At 37.7% G+C, this 16,107-nt stretch overlaps 1 protein-coding gene across 1 annotated transcript; it reads left to right on the forward strand.

The window, feature by feature from the left end:
- Nucleotides 1-1,962: 1,962 nt before the first annotated feature.
- Nucleotides 1,963-13,073, forward strand: LOC143846482 (uncharacterized). Its single transcript, XM_077354919.1, has 3 exons — nt 1,963-2,209; nt 2,675-2,855; nt 12,789-13,073. Exons 1-3 carry the CDS (start codon nt 2,167-2,169, stop codon nt 12,844-12,846), a joined length of 282 nt encoding a protein of 93 aa, XP_077211034.1. The 5' UTR covers nt 1,963-2,166; the 3' UTR covers nt 12,847-13,073.
- Nucleotides 13,074-16,107: the final 3,034 nt, after the last annotated feature.

Here is a 16,107-nt window from a genome sequence, read left to right on the forward strand (position 1 = left end):
TTTCAAACTTTTCACAAAAAATCCTGCCCAATATTGCCGTAATGATGTCTCTTCTACTATATTAGAGTGCTGTGGGAAAGGAAAAACCGTCCCACAATGGAACTTGGAAAATCTAAACACCATCATACACTTTCATGTGCATTTCGTGGGTAGGCCTTATTTTTTCTCCCTATTTTTTCTCCATGAAATATTTATTAAAAAAATATTTTTTGGGCGCTGATATTCCCTCCCCCCCTCCTCTAACGGCCGGCTAACGTTAAACGTTAGGATTTAACGTATATGTCACTTTCCCACCATTTGACCACTCTCTCTCTCTCTCTCTCTCTCTCTCTCTCCACACACACACAACAGGAACAGTTGTTGGGCCCAACAGAAACCGTTGGTGGAATGGTGGGCCCATCTTTGAACAACGTAGGCCCCGCCCATACCACACCATAGGATAACCCAAACCATCCATTTGATGGGCCATAAACATAAATAGGTTGCGTCTCAAAATATCATTTCCATAGGTTGATCCTAGCCATCCGATCTAAATAGAAACTACATCTTATGCAACCTCTATAGATTAGAGGGTTGTGATCATCGTATGGAAATGATTTTTGGGGCACAACCTATTTACATTGTGAATGGTTTGGATCATTCTATGGAGTTGGTCGTAAAGTAACATTAAGGCCCGTCCACAACATAGGACGATCCAAGCCGTCCATGGTTTGGATAATCCTATGGAGTTGGTCGTATAGTAACATTAAGGCCCAATCGTAGGCCCCACCGATATTTTTTCAAATTGAAGCGTACCGTCACAACATAGGATGATCCAAGCCGTCCATGGTTTGGATCATCCTATGGTGTGGTTCGTACAGTAACATTAAGGCCTAAATAACATTAAGGCCCAATTTAGGCCCCACCCATATTTTTGAAAATGAAGTGTACCGTCCAGACCATAGGATGATCCGAGCCGTCCATTTGATGGGCCATAACGTAAATGGGTTGTCCCCCAAAAGGGTTGGCCCATCAAATGAATGGTTTGGATCATCCTGTGGTCGTACAGTAACATTAAGGCCCGTCCACAACATAGGATGATCCAAGCCGTCCATGGTTTGGATAATCCTATGGAGTTGGTAGTACACTAACATTAAGGTCCAATCGTAGGCTCCATCGATATTTTTCAAATTGAAGTGTACCGTCCACAACATAGGATGATCCAAGCCGTCCATGGTTTGGATCATCCTATGGTGTGGTTCGTACCAATTTAGGCCCCACCCATATTTTTGAAAATGAAGTTTACCGTCCAGACCATACCATAGGATGATTCGAGCTGTCCATTTGATGGGCCACAATGTAAATAGGTTGTGCCCCAAAAATCATTTCCGTAGGATGATCAAAACCCTACAATCTATAGAGGTTGCATAAGATGTAGTTTTTATTTAGACTGGAGGGCTAGGATCAGCCTATGGAAATAATATTTTGGGACACAACCTATTTACGTTTATGGCCCATCAAATGGACGGTTTGGATTATCCTATGGTGTGGTATGGGCGGGGCCTATGTTGTTCAAAGATGGGACATCTATTGCACCAACTGTTCCTGTTGTGTGTGTAGAGAGAGAGAGAGAGGTCAAATGGTGGGAAAACGTTAGCCAGCAGTCGCGCGCCGGGGGGGGGGGGGGGGGGGTGATCAGCGCCCTATTTTTTACATAAAGTGTTTTAACCCAAATGGGCCATATATATCATTGATCCATGTTTGTTAGTTGGAAATCATCCAATCTGATTTTTAGGATTGTCTCTATGGAAGTGATTTTGGGTTGTGCCGCATGAACGATCAGGATCATGCTGATCTCATGCAAATGTATCCATTTCATGCATCTCATGGGAGCTGCCATAGAAGCACATCTCAGTATCTCATTGTATCATTCTCAATGAAAAGACATTTAAGATTTCAGTTTCCACAAATTTACCTATTTTACTACAACCGTTTTCTTTGTTCATATCCTAAGAGGCTTAAAATAGAAAAAATAGTCTATTCACTTTCCCTCGTTAGTCATCATCAAAACAAAAACGTTCAGATTTTTGGATCTTCAAACATTGACATTGCACTGTAATAAGGACACCGACTTGTACACTTTTAACTTTTTTCTCTGAAATCCCCTTTTGCCATCATCAAAGAGCAATGAGTTATAGCAAAGTTCCTCCAGAATCCTACCCTCCACCAGGTAATTCCTCAAAGCCCACTCAATTTCTCACTCCATTCATAGCTTAGATCAATGGGTTTCTTTCTTATCCGTGTCTGAGTTCTTGGGTTTTATGCTTGATTGTTTTGGGCCTTTTGGCAACATGGGTCTGCTTTTCCTTGTATTTGAGAATCAGTTTGATTGTTTTTTCCCACCCAATTTCTTACTCCATTCACAGTTTAGATCAAAGGGTTTCTTTCTTATTTGTGTGAGTTCTTGGGTTTTGTGCTTTGATTGTTTTGGCAACATGGGTTTGAATTTCTTTGTACTTGATAATCAGCTTGACTGTTTTTTCCCACCCAATTTCTCACTACATCCATAGTTTAGATCAAAGGCATTCTTTCTTATTTGTGCAGTTCTTGGGATTTGTGCTTTAAGTATTTTGAAAACATGGGTTTGCTTTTCTTTGTATTTGATAATCTGTTTGATTTTTTTTTTTTTTTTCAGGGTATGGAACTCCTTATCCTCCACCGCCACGTCCTCCAGGAGGGCATCCTCCACCACCACCTCCTGGCTATCAGGGATACTTCCATGAAGGGTATCCTTCACCACCCCAGCAATACCCTCCACCTCATCACTACCATCATCATCATGATGATTCAGGTTGCACCTCATTTCTGAAAGGATGGTACTCTCTCTCTCTCTCTCTCTCTCTCTCTCTCGTTTTATGCTGATTCTGCGGTATATGGTTGATGGCTTTTTCTGATTAGAGATTGTGATACCTAAGGGTTTTTTAATTGGAGTTAATATGTTTATGGTATTTTTTTTCTTTTCCTTTTTTTTTTTGAAGAATTGGTATAGGCAATATGTGTGGGCGTTAGACTGGTTGATGTTTTTTCTGATTATAGATTGTGCCAGCTATGGGTTTTTTAATTGGAGTTTTTATGTTTATGTTGTTTTTTCTTTTCCTTCTTTTTTGGAGGATTTGTATTGGTATTATGTGTGGGTGTTAGGCTTTATTATTTGGGAATTGTGATTATGGGTTGATGATTTTTTTGTTTCTTTTATCTTTTAACCTCAGTATGTATGGCATATTTGGATGATGCTTTCCCGTATCCTTTAATTCGGTTATTGTTGTTTTAGGCATGTGATGTTTGGAATTTCGTTGCAGCGTAATGATGTTTGTTTCTGAGTTGCAAAATCTTGCTTTTGTTTTTGTGATTTTTGTGAAAGTTTCAAGCAATGCCCTGATTCTTGCCTCTCTCTCTCTCTCTCTCTCTCTCTCTCTCTCTATATATATATATATATATATATATATATATATATATATATATATATATATATATATATATATAAATTGTTACAGTCGCAGGCTTACTTTACTTTGGTTTTGGCTGAGAATCAATAAATGAGTGATAAACTCAACTCAACTAAGCCTTTGTCCCAAACTAGTTGCTTCTTGGTGGCCCAACATTCTGAGCCGTACAGCATGGCTGCCCTCACAACTGTCTTATAAAACATTCCCTTCAACTTGGTAGGTATTTTACGATCGCACAGAACTCTTGAAGCATGCTTCCACTTCAACCAACTTGCTCTTATTCTGTGGTTAACATCCTCTTCAATCTCCTTCCTTATGTAGGATTGAACCAACATAGAGAAAGATATCCCTCTTAGGTACCTCCTGTCTAGTCATATTTACTACATCTTTGCCCCGCCTCCTTACATGACTAGAGTTGCACTCCATATACTATGTCTTAGTCCTGCTCAGTCTAAAACCTTTAGATTCCAAAGGAGTTCTCCACAACTCTAATGAGTGATAAATTTTCATTTTTAACATCAAGACTTATTGATATGAAATGATACTGAAAGGTTACATATGATAATCTATTTCCTGCAACTATAGATGTTTATATTCAATTAAATTTTATTATATAATCTTGTAGTGCTTATTATCCTGAAATAGTTTCATTATGATATAATTAGATGATTTAGGAACTAGTACCTGAACACAGGTTAGATCTTATGTCTGAAATATCGTTAATGTGAGTACATGATCCAGTCTGCTAGATTTGGGGGCCGTTCGGACACGCGGATTTTAGAATCTTGGATTTCTTCATAATTGTAGATGTGAGACAAGAGAAGGAGACCAGCAGTCATTTTCTGATTTCTCGCCCTTCTTTCTGTCAGCAAGAAAGTAGGAGATCATCCCATGTTTCCAGGTTTTAGAAATCTCAGGACGTGGGAGAGATTTCTAAAACCTGGATTTCTTACTTAAAATCCAAGATTCTAAAGAGAAGCGAAACGGACGGTCTCCTTCTTCTCTTGTCTCCCATCTACAATTTTGAAGAAATCCAAGATTCTAAAATCCGTGTATCCAAATGGCCCTTTAGTATTGTATCTGATATAAATCTCTGTTTAGCTTGAGATATATTCAAATCTATTATATATGAACTTCTTTTTTTGCTCTTCTCATTGTAGTTTATAGCAAATCAATAGCATTTGTTTTATCTGTCACTCAATATCAGTCAATGCACAAGATAGTTGTTGGGTTTGGAAATTGAACAAATGCATTGATAGACTGTCAAGTTTTAAGTGTTGATGTGATGGGAAATCGCCTGGATTTAGTGTTTATGAGGGTTACCAGCTTTTGTTTGCTGCTGAAAATCAACAAGTTCTTTTCTGCTTCTCTTTGTCGGTCATCATCAGTTTAGGGCTTGATTCATTTCTTGATCATAGAAACCTTCTCATTTATGTTGAATTTTAAGTTTCATTTTTCTTAGGATAAACCAGTCTTTATTTTATTGTATTGATTTCTTTTTTCTAGTTATATAGTTTTGGGTTAGTTCAGCAGTCCATGTTGTGTAGCTATTTTCAGCTCTGTTGTTTTATTGTCTAGGAAAATTCCCAATTTAAGATATGAAGGATCAATTCTGATACCTTAATTGAGATGCAACTTAAATAAAATTCAAAAACAATATGGGTTTACTCTTTTAGCGTTAATTGTTACTTCAAGTATTGAACACTATTGAATATGGATTCTGAATTATCTTCAGTGGTACATTGATTTTGGATTCTGGTTGATCAGAGATAATGGATTTGAAAATATGCATTTTGATTCTGGTGCGGGTTATATTTGAGTCTTTGATTATGATCAACCTAGTTTTGTGAGAAGTTTCAAGTTAGGTTAGGTGCTTGCGTGGATCTGGGCCACAAGTGAAACCCTAAGGAACTTGATGGCCTAGGATTTTTTGTCTTTTTGTGTGTTATAATAGGTTGGCTATGTTTAGGAATTCAAATAGGGAGATGTATTCCAGTAGTTAGCTGAGTTAACCTAAATTTAGATCCATAAGTGAAAAAAGTAAGGTAAGCGACAAGTTTGAGAGAAGAAGAGATCACATAAACCAAAATTCAAGTTTGAGAGAAGAAGATAGCACATAAACCAGAATTTTTATTGTACATAAACCAGAATTTTTATTGTAGGGACTCTTATTTCTTGTCCTCTCGCCTTCTTTCGGATGTTATCCTGTCGTGACATTGCTTCTATTTGTTTCCATTGCCTGCAAATTCGACATGAGGTACCAGAACAGTTCAGTTTGGAAGAATGGAGCACTGTTTTGAAGGCTTGACCGCAAAAATGTTCAAATATGCAAATCTCAACAATGGAAGATTGGAGAAAACTTGATTATACCATTTGCTTTTGTGATTTTTTTTTAAAAAAAAAAAAAACCCCCAACTAGGATCGGCGGCAGGGTTGCATAATACTAATCACAATTTTGAGTTTTGGAAAGTAGTGAGAATTATTAGACCTTACGTAGATGTTACCAAATTTGAGGAGTGGGCCATGAGATATAGGAGACTACTCTTTCTTCCTTATGGTTACACATCTTTGATTTTGTGCTTGGGCATGCTCAGGTGGAAATTTTGAGAGTGGGGCAAGAAATAGGGCAGTTGAAGGCCGTGACTATATTTGGTGGCTTTCAGACAACATTGGTGATTGAACCATAATATAGGCATTTTTACATGGAGGAAAAAGTCACCATTGGAATGCTATGGTCACTAGGTCACCATTTGCTTTATACAGTTGTGATGGCACTAGCAAAGGTTGTGATCAATATGATTTGGACAAGCTTGTTTTGGTGTTAGCAGGGTGTGTAGAAACTAAGGCTAGTGCAGTTAGGTACTTGGGTGTCCACAAGTTACCACCTAATGTACTTGATAGTAAATAGAAATTGTTATTCATTTTTATATGAGCACTGCTAGGAAAACGGGAATCCATTTTGTGAAAAAAGAAAGGGCATCAACCATTGGATCCAATTCCACTAAAAGACAGAGGAAAGAAGCTCAAATCCCCATAAAGCAATAAATACATGAAAAGGGTCAAATCAACGGTCATGTCACTCCCATTTTTATTTTCCATACAGAATCCCATTTTCAAAGTGTTTTCCTTTTTATATTGAGTTAATATAAATTAATAAGTCTAGTTTTAGTAATTTGAATACAAAAATAGTTTCTAGTGGTTAAATAGAGTAGCTTTAGGATGAGTTAATATACCTCCTTCTCTTTCTCTCCCATATCTTTTGTCTTCTTCTTCATCTCCCATCCCCCTCCTTCTCTTATCCAATGATTAGTTGCAAGTTCCCTCCCTTCTCTCTTTTCTCCGTCATCCCTTTCGGCTGAGATTGTAAGCCGACCCTCTCTCCATTGTTTCTCCCTCTCTTGATCATATTTTCTCCTCTTTCCCTCTCCCTTTACCTTGGCTTAGATCATCCATCCTTTCCCTCACGCTAGCTTTCTCTCTTTCTCCTCTCGACCATTACAGACAATCAAGTCATGAAGCCCAGCACATCACTTCCAATTATGGATCCCATTCCCTTTACTTTCCTGTAGCCTACTCCTACATTCTCACCCTTTGAACACCACTTTGTTTCTTCCTACATAGCCTAACATTTTTCTTCACCTTTTACCCCATTTGTCACCTTTTACCCCTCTTTGTCACCTTCATCATTCCCTGACCTTTGTCACCTTTATTACCCTATCCTGATCCTGTTATTGATTTATATTCCCTTTACCTCCCGTAGACATTGTTTGGGGCGTAGTTTATATTTTTTAAATGTTCAAGATATGATTTTTGTAAGAGTATTGACTGAGATCTGATTTTTTTTTTTTAATTCATTAGTTAGCTGTTATCTTTTGGGATTACTGTATTAACTTGTTTTGGATGAATGAATTTCTTTTGTTAGTGAATGAACTCTCAACTCAACTCAACAAAGCCTTTGTCCCAAACTAGTTAGGGTCGGCTTAGTGAATGAACTCTAAAGCATAAAATTTCTCTGAAACCCCAAGCAGACTTTAGTTATTATGTTACGTTATGCTAATTTGGGAATGTGATTTTGGTGTTTTTTTTTTAAATTATAACCCATTTTATGATCCTACGTTCCCAGAAATCAAACCCGTGAACCCTAGGTTTGTACCACATGGTGAATGATGAGGTTACTGCAAGTTGTTTGTGCATTGTTTGTGGTGACACCACTAATCTATGATTGTTCCAATTGATAAAGTGATAAACTCAAACAAGCTTCTTGTCGTGGTAGCACTCTATAAAAAATAGTTTCCAACTGTCCATAAATGTGGTACACATATTTCCTGAATCCCTATAAATTATATTGGCATCATTTTCTTCTGGTTTCGTGAACATAATCACAATCCACTTGATAGTCCATGTTGGGAGTTCTCTTTTCTGTCACCTGTATTTGTTGTCATTTTCCCATCTCTGAATAATGAGGAAACAAATTCCACTGATGCTTAAATAAGAAACAACTGAATAGGATACCAAATAAAACATTCTAGATTATTGATGCAATTTCAAAGCTATCTAAATACGGATAACTAGAACTTGGGTAAAAAAATGCCGAGGAAGGAGGTAAAGGAGACAAAAAAAATCACAATTTTAAAGATGATACGACATTTAACATTACCCAAAAGTGGAATGGAACATAGGTTAGCTATCCATTATCTATCCCTTCAAAGTACAAGATTCAAAGTCCAAGCTTCAAAGCTTACAAGTATTAAATAGTATCTAAATCAAAAGGTGCTTTACGTGAACCAGCACTCTTAGCTTATATAGGCAAGCAATAAAGACTTTGAACAGCTTACAAAGCATATTAAAAGATGAAAATTAAAGCTATGCAAGTTAAGAACACCTTACGATGGAGAGAATTGAAATACAATTCATTTGCTAATTTTGAAAATACTTATAATTGAGATGGCCTAGGAACAATCTACATTGCATGGAGAAAAATACCACATGATTCCAACGCAGTCAACCTTTGGAAAATGCAACTCTCATAATTATCCATTGGGGCTTCTAACATCTAGTCAAAGTGTACTCATCAATATTCTTTTCTTTCCCAAAAATGCTCTTCTTTCTTATGTTAATTTTCTTTCCTGCCATTTGCTATTTGTCCATTTCCTTTTGTCATTTTAAGCATGGCAAATGGTGAAAACGCTCTTTCCCTGTTAAAATATGGTCCTTCCTCATTGACTTCTATGCTTTGGAATACATTAAGTACTGAGGAGGCAAAGGAAAACACTGTCCACAATCAATTCCGCTCTCACGTATTTTGTGTCATTTTGTTTGCCTTTTGTTGGATTGCATGTATGGACATTCATTCATGTTCGTCAAAGAAGTCCCTTTAGGATTAAGGAGGCTGGGATATCCATTCATGTCAAGGTAAGTCATTGTGTTATCTGAGTTGCTGAAAGAAGCCTTAATAGTTTCCCCCATTGGTTGTAGATAGAGAGAAATTGAATTTCCATAATATGTGGATGGTTTCATGTGGTATTCTTATAGAAGCTGATTGAGAACTGAGGCAAAATCTGAGATCAGTTAAAAGGGTTCGAAGCCACCCTACCTTGTTTCAGGTGACTAGGGCACTGTGACAATTATGAATTTAGCCACATGGTAGGGGATTAGAGAATTTTTAAGAAACTAATCGTCCTTTTTTCATAATTTCATGCTGTAGATTGAGAAGAGAGAGAGAGAGAGAGAGAGAGAGAGAGAGAGAGAGAGAGAGAGAGAGAGAGAGAGAGAGAGAGAGAGAGAGAGAGAGATGAAGAAAAAGAGGCCGATTCAATTAGGGCTTACAATGTGGTTAGCATATATACTATGCTAACCCATTATGAAAAGACAAAAATACCTAGCCATAATCTTAACACTCCCCCTCAAGCTGGGCATGATATTGATCATGCCCAGCTTGATACACATAGATTGAAAAAGACCTACACCCAAGGTTTAAAATTTCGGTTTCGGTACCGGTTTCGGTACCGGTTTCGGACCCTGAAATTTCGAAATTTCGGTTGAAAGCTGGTACAAAACCCAAGTTCAATATATTATTCAATATTAAATTTCGGTAATTTCGGTCGAAATTTCGGTGAAATATTAAATTAATAATTTAAAAAACAGATTTTTTCAGTCAAATTTCGGAAAAACCGAAATTTCGGCCGAAATAAATGACCGTTTCGGTTTAGGGTGATTTCGGTGTCGGTCTCCACCTAAAGCTTTGGTGAATATATCACCTAATTGATCCTCTGATTTTACATGAGGAGTTACAATCTTCTTAGCCATAACCAACTCCCTAATAAAGTGACAATCAACTTCTATGTGTTTAGTTCTCTCATGAAATACTGGATTGTTTGCGATATAATTGCTGCTTGATTATCACACATCATACACATTGGCATACAAGGAAGAATACCAATCTCATCCAGTAGAGATTTAACCCACATCATCTCACACGCAGTGTGAGCCATAGCTCTGTACTCAGCCTCAGCACTCGATCTAGCTACCACATTCTGTTTCTTGCTCCTCCAAGTGACTAGATTTCCTCCTACAAAAGTACATACACCTGAAGTTGATCTTCTATCTGTCTTGTTTCCAGCCCAATCTGCATCAAAGTATCCCACAATGTCTAATTTTTTAGAAGGTCTAAACACAATACCTTTCCCAGGTGAACTCTTCAGGTATCTGAGTATTCGGTACACTGCATCCATATGTGGTTTTCTCGGAGCATGCATGAACCGACTAACCATGCCAACAGCAAATGTAATGTCAGTTCTTGTAACAGTCAAGTATATCTACTTCCCTACTAACCTTCTATATCTCCCTGGGTCATCCAACAATTTACCTTGCTCTTGATCAAGTTTAACGTTAGGATCCATAGGAAACTCCACTGGTTTAGTCCCTAGCATCCCAGTTTCTTCTAATAAGTCAGTCACATACTTCCTTTGATAGAGACAAATACCACTCTTTGACTTTGCCACTTCAAGGCCTAAGAAATATCGCAATGGACCAAGATCTTTAATTCTAACGCGTCTGCTAAGATGATGCTTTAGCTCACAAACCCCCACACTGTCATCACCAGTTAAGATTATGGCTGGGTATTTTTGTCTTTTCATAATGGGTTAGCATAGTATATATGCTAACCACATTGTAAGCCCTAATTGAATCGGCCTCTCTCTCTCTCTCTCTCTCTCTCTCTCTCTCTCTCTACATGGTATCAGAGCGGGTTCTTGATCCTTTTTTTTTTCTTTCCTTCATTCCGTTCTCTTCATTTTTTTGAGATTTGTAAAACAAATACTCAAGAAAAGGAGGTGCTCTTCAATAGACCGTTGCCTTTCAAAGTCTCGTTTGGGGAGATCGGTGGTATCTTTGGGTGTTGTGGTCATGTATTCGTCAATGGCTTGAGGACTTGAAGCCTTCTTTAATGCCTCGTCCTCTAGTTTATGTGGTTCTTTTTTTGGTAAGATTTGGTTCCTCTTCTTTCGTGCATATATATGATGCAACTTGATTGTGTCTATGTGGAGATTATGGCTGTCGATTGCGGTATGGTACCTATGCTTCTATGTGATTGGTGATGCGTAATGCTAGTTATAATGAGATCGACAACCATGTTAGAGGGCTGTTGTGGGGTGTTTTTTTGAAGAGTGATATAATACAGGGGATGATATATGGAGGAATCTAGTTTGAACAAGGTGACCCAAATTGTGACTGTTACTAACGATGGGGTTAGTCTACAAGGTACTTCAGTTAAACTTAATGAGAAAAATTATTTGTTGTGGAAACAAGCCATGAAAGTGTTCCTTGGTGCAAAAGGGAAGTTGAAGTATATTTTAGTAGATCCTCCTCTAAAATAGATCCAAAATATGTTGATTGGGAACAAGAAAATTATGTGGTTATGTCGTGGTTGTGGAATAGTATGGAAGCACATATCAGTGCTAATTGCATGTTTATGGAGACTGCCAAAGGTGTTTGGGAAAGAGTACAGAGTTGGCACTATAATGACAGAAATATATATAGGGTCTATGAATTGTATGAGAAGATCTTTACGACCCGACAAGATGGTCGGCCTTTAAGTGAGTATTTTGCCTCCCTTACTGCTATGTGGGGGGAATTGAATCTATATCATCCTATTTCAACTGATGTCAAAGCTATGGAGAAACATCAGGCAGAATTTCAGACAGCCATAATCCTAACACATGCAATGTAAGGTTTACAAGTTGACAACTCACCATGAACACCAGTATATTTGTCACACCCATGTGTATCTAATTTAGAGTCCGCTTCTAAATGTAACTTCGTCTTGTTTTTCCGTTCAATATTAAAGAAAATATTTCCGCTTAGTTTGCTTTTGAACGATGTAGCCTGAACTGGGTATAGCAGACTCTTTTATTTTTACTCGGAATTTATCTAGGAGCCCAGGCGCACCTGAAACTTTATTGATGAATAAAAGAAGTACAAGATGGGGACATACCACCTTACTTCAAGAGCAAATTAAAAGGAAAATTACTTACTGTTACAACATATACTAGGGATACACAAAGAATCACATCTTAAAGTGCCCCTAGCCCTTCTAGTCTACGTATTGTGATATTAGTCTTATTCTCATTTTAGGCTCTTCTGCTTGCATTGTTACTTGTTTTCCCTTGTGACAATGGGTTTATCTTCATTTTCCTTGTGCTTTGTCGCATTTCATTTTATGGCATGCATTAAATTTGCTAACAATGCTGACATACCCCTTGTTTAGGTACACACTTACTGATTTACTTAAAGTTTATCCCACTGCTCAGTTCCCTTCATTCTGGAAATTGGAATGCAATTGGACCTGTCCAAAACAGATTATTGGACTCAAAATTAAGGCCCTGTTTGTTTCGGATTTTGCGAACCTATTGTGAGTCAGAAACTGATTTTTTTTTTTTTTCACAATTGGTTCTCAAAATCCCAAACAAACAGGGTCTAAATCTAATTTTGAGTCCAATAATCAGTTTTGGACTCACAATCGGTTCTCAATATCCATTCTCAAAATACATATCAAACAGGGCTTAAATCTAATTTGAGTCCAAATAATCGGTTGTCACAATCTAAAACGAATGGGGCCAAAACAAACAGTGCCTAAATATAATTTTGAGTCCAATAATCAGTTTTGAACTCAATCGGTTCTCAAAATAAAAAACAAACAGGGTCTAAATATAATTTTGAGTCTAATAATCAGTTTTGGTCTAAAATCAGTTCTCAAAATCCAAAACAAACTGATACTGATGTCTCCCTTTTCTTGTTTTGTGGCAGTTTGACTGCTCTTTGTTGCTGTTGCGTGTTGGAGGAGTGCTGCAGCTGCTGTTTCTAAGCTCATTTCATTCTCAAAGTTAAGTTCAGCTGCATGTATTTAGTATTAAGCTTTTCACTAGGTGTGCATTCCTGGTTGCATTGTTTGTAAATTTTGAATCTTCCTACAGTGCATTCATGAATTGAAGCTATCAAAACTTCTTTTTTTTTTTGAAGCTATCAAAACTTATATAAATAAGACACTGATATATGGTTATGTTTTTGCCTTTAAGGCCTTGTCATGTTCAATGCATGTCCAGACATGATTTTTTTTATATTTCCAGCGAAAAATTAGCTTATTCAATGGTGAGGGAGGACAGGGGAGGGAGAGACCTAAGACTCTAAGAGGGACTGAGTGAGGGTTAGAAAAGGTTGAAAAACAAGGAATAAAAAAACTCTAGTTAAAATATGGTTTATTTTTTCCCCTGTTTTTAGCCACTTCTCATCCTCTTCTCACCTGTCCTCAGATAAGTCTTTCCTTCTCCAACCCTCCCTACCCCTCTCCCACAACTAGATTTATTGTATGGAAAATATTTTCATGGCTGCTAAACATGGCCTACACATTGGGTGGCCTGAGAACAGATATTTAAAATAAAAATGGGTGAAAGATCTACATTTAGGCTATGTTTGGCAACCGTGAAAAATTATTACATGGAATATTCATGGGCCCAACTGTGTGAGAAGGGCTGAGAAGGAAGGAGAGGGAGAGAATTGAGAATTGAGAGGCCCTGAAAACTACTGAAAAGAAAAACCCATTTAGAGTTGGTATTTTGTTTTCATGTTTTAGGAGCTTTTTATACTCCCCTCACTTCCACCCTCTCAAGTCTCTCCTCCAGCTCATCTCTCACAACTGGACCCTCAAATATTCCATGGAATATTTATGGGAATGATATTATTCACCCGTTTTTCTTACTTAGCCACCAGCTTGTAGTGTAAAAAGGTAGTCATAGATTCATTAGGGGGAACTGGCCTAGAGAAGAAAAGAGGACCGAATAAATCACATCCCAATATTTTTTTTGGGAAATGATAAATGCGCCCCTTTTCATCACTAGGGACACCCAGCAGCAGTTTCCCTCTATTTTTCGTGGCGAAAAATGGCCTCAATTGGAAGAAGGCTCACTAGTTAGGCAGCTAGAATCGCCCAATAGTATGACTTTGGGCTGGTGCTAGCCATGGAGTGGCCCACAAGACAGATTGGTCTATGTGGTGATCCAAGCCGTTGATCTAAAGTTCGATACCGGTTTGATCTAGCAGCGAGGGGCATCTAGATGACCCCAAAAAGGGGAGAGAAAACGAGAGGAAACCCCAAAGGGCAAAGCTTGTACAATATTGAAGTGATTGGCTCTTTCCTAGCTAGTGTTATTCCATGTTAAGATGTCTTAACAAAGGTGGCCCTCTACTAAGATCAATTATTTTCCAAAATAGCATTCGCAAATCTCCACGGCTTGGCCTCCATCTCTTTGCCCAATCAATCGTATTAGAAGAAACGTTGTCCACTCAGAATGACTAATACTCCACCTTGAGTCTTTCAAGGCCAGTGAGAAGAGCCATAACAATTCAGTCCTTTAACACTATCAAGGTCGGAGTGAACTTTGTTGATCTTCCCCCATTCAATCCTAAAAACACCCTTCTCTTATATAGCAAAGTATTTGAAAACACTCTAAACAGTAAACCTTTGTTCTAAGATTAGACCACAATACACTGCAACCTACTGAAGATGAGAAGATATCCCGGTGGCTTTAAGGTCCATGGATGGCTTTTCAGGCCGGATTTTATCACCGCAAGTCCGCAACTGGGAAATTGTCGGGACTGGCATTATTTTTTTTTTTATTTTTTTATTTTTTTGAACTGATGACTGGTGTCATTAAGATGGTAACAAATAAAATCGTATCGTTGGGGGTCTTCATTGAGCCGAGTCCTCATACCCGTATCAAATAGAACATGCTGAACAAAATCTTATTCCAGTAGAATGTGCTGGGTTTAGATAAGAGATAAAAGAAAAATCGTATGGATTTTATGAAACCATGTGTTATGGCTCAAATCCGTAGTCAAGCCTAGGATTATCGATAAAGCAGTTGGCAATTGAATCTAATTTTTCCATTATTATCTTTCTGATGGGATTCCTATAGGCCCTATTTGGATTCCAGGAATTTTCTGATAAAGTTTGGAAAGGAAAATATTTCTAAACTTTTCTACTTTTTTTTTAACACATTAAGACATAACATGAACCAGCCCTATTCAATTTATGATAATGTACCTCCAAATTAACCATAGTTAAATAAATTCCCTCCACATCATGGAAAAAAATAAGAACGCAAGAACTTTTCCATCAAAAAGGTTTTTCTTGCAATCCAAACAGGGTCATAAGGAAAATTATAGGAAAACTATGGAGCATTGGGGAAACTCTCGATTGTTTAAAAAAAAATCATCTCTGTAATTAAGAGAGGCAGCTGAGTAGAATAAAGCAATGGATTGTTAATCCCTTCCCTTGTGCCCTTCTATTAGCGCATTTAGCTTACTCTAACTTCATCATTAGTAACACTCAAAGTCATGGAGTATGGGCCTGAGTCCAAAGTATCATACTTTCCTGTGGGTTATGGAATTACTTTTTGGACACCTTTTTAGGAAGAAAGGGAAGCTAATATTTCATTTCCCAAAAAACTAAGTGACTTCAACTCCACACTACCATGGTTTGATAATAGCGCTACTCACATTTGTTTTACATTTTTCTGAGTGGGTGTCTTGAGTAGTCACTTTGCTTTACAATTTTTCAGAGTGGATGTTGATAGCTAGGGGTGTGTAAACGGGTCGAATTCGAATCAAATTCGTTTATAGTAAGTATCCTCGACGGATTAATTATTATGGTCGAATTCGAATCAAATTCGTTTATAGTAAGTATCCTCGACGGATTAATTATTATTGTTACCAAATTCGCATCCGACGGAATTATTCAAATTCGGATATTATCTGTATCCGGATTAGTGTAGCTGACTCCCTTTCCCCCCTTCGTTTGGAGCCCCGAGCAAACCTTTTTCTAAGAGATGAGGAAATTACCAGAGAGGGTGGTAGTTTAAGAGATAGTGGTCAGGAGATGATGGTGATTGAGATTGGGAATGTGGAATTGGTGGTTTTGAAGGCTAATTGGGGCTGATATGGATGGAATTCGTAGAAGATAGTGGAAATGATGCTAATGGAGATGAAATCAAGGTGGACTTGGGATAGAGTGGTCGGAGAAGATGAACTGATTCCGGTTAGCATTGCAAGAGAAGATGAAAAAGGGTTA

Source organism: Tasmannia lanceolata, unplaced genomic scaffold (assembly GCF_043159265.1).
Source record: "Tasmannia lanceolata isolate RefF3 unplaced genomic scaffold, GAP_Taslan_0.1 ptg000015l, whole genome shotgun sequence".
Taxonomy (NCBI): domain Eukaryota; kingdom Viridiplantae; phylum Streptophyta; class Magnoliopsida; order Canellales; family Winteraceae; genus Tasmannia; species Tasmannia lanceolata.